Source organism: Mus caroli, unplaced genomic scaffold (assembly GCF_900094665.2).
Source record: "Mus caroli unplaced genomic scaffold, CAROLI_EIJ_v1.1 scaffold_25708_1, whole genome shotgun sequence".
In the NCBI taxonomy this organism is placed as follows: Eukaryota; Metazoa; Chordata; class Mammalia; order Rodentia; family Muridae; genus Mus; species Mus caroli.
In genome coordinates, this window is record NW_018390841.1 from 2,361 (window position 1) to 3,411 (window position 1,051).

The 1,051-nt window shown below is 39.6% G+C and overlaps 1 protein-coding gene across 1 annotated transcript; it reads right to left on the bottom strand.

Annotated features, from left to right (window-relative positions):
* Positions 1-4: 4 nt before the first annotated feature.
* Positions 5-1,044, bottom strand: LOC110288864 (vomeronasal type-1 receptor 4-like; the record flags this gene model as incomplete). The annotated part of the gene is made up of 1 exon (XM_021155106.1): positions 5-1,044. A coding segment is annotated over exon 1 (936 nt), but the record flags the coding sequence as incomplete, so codon positions are not given.
* Positions 1,045-1,051: the final 7 nt, after the last annotated feature.

Below are 1,051 nucleotides of genomic sequence, written 5' to 3' on the forward strand. Positions count from 1 at the left end.
TCCAGACCAAACTGAATCTGGGCATAAAAGAGTAATGACTCATCAGAACACAGGGAGCAAATGTGGGGAAACACAGAAAAGTGAGGCGAGTGATGTTCACGAGCCACCAATTGGGATTATTCAGAAGAGCAATACAGCCTTGTAAGACAGAAGAGAGAGTATAAAAAGCCAGAAATGTAGACACGAGGACCAGAATGTTCTGGGTAGCTCTCCACTCAGGGGAGTTCCTGGTGGAAACATGAAAGCTGCGGATATGTTGAACCCTCTGCTTGTGTCTGTACAGGATGCCAATCATGGAGCCACTGGAACAGGTGATGAGCACAGAAGAGAAGATTTCAGGGCACACCACCAATGCTACATAGAGTGAGTCACTAAATTCATTTCGCTCTACAATGGAGTAGTACTTAAAATCANGNTCTCTTGTCATGTTATTCCTGTTCCTTTTGATAAATATGTCCACAAAGAGAATAAAATTTATTAACATGTGCAAGACCCAGAGAAGGGAAATGGAGTAGCCAATGTATTTTGCAGATTTGATTTTTTGACCCTTATAACAAGATACCCTATCATTGATTGTAATGGCCTGGAAGATACTCAAGAGACAGGTAGTGCCAATGGATATACTCCGGCCAACTCTTTGAATGTACAAAATTAGTCTGCATCCCAAATCATTTAATAAGTGTGTCAAGCCAAAAGCTGCCATTGTGTGAAACACTCCTGTAGAGAGAACCATCAAGGCATTCGATGTCATTAGGTGCATGAGAATCAAATCTGTTGGCTTTAATGTATGTTCTATATAGTTGANTACATAGTAGATTATAAGAGAGAAATTTCCCAGAATTCCAGTTGTAATTTGTGATAAGAAAAGTATTTTNATTCCCATATTCCAGAAATCCATCTTCGACTGGGTCTGATTCTCTTGAATTTCAGCTACACCCATTTTCTAACCCAAATGAATGAAAAGTGTTAATAATCTGAAGAGCTCCTCATCGGCTAAATCAGATGGGACCACAGTGGTTAGGAATACAATGTCAGAATAGACTATATAAGA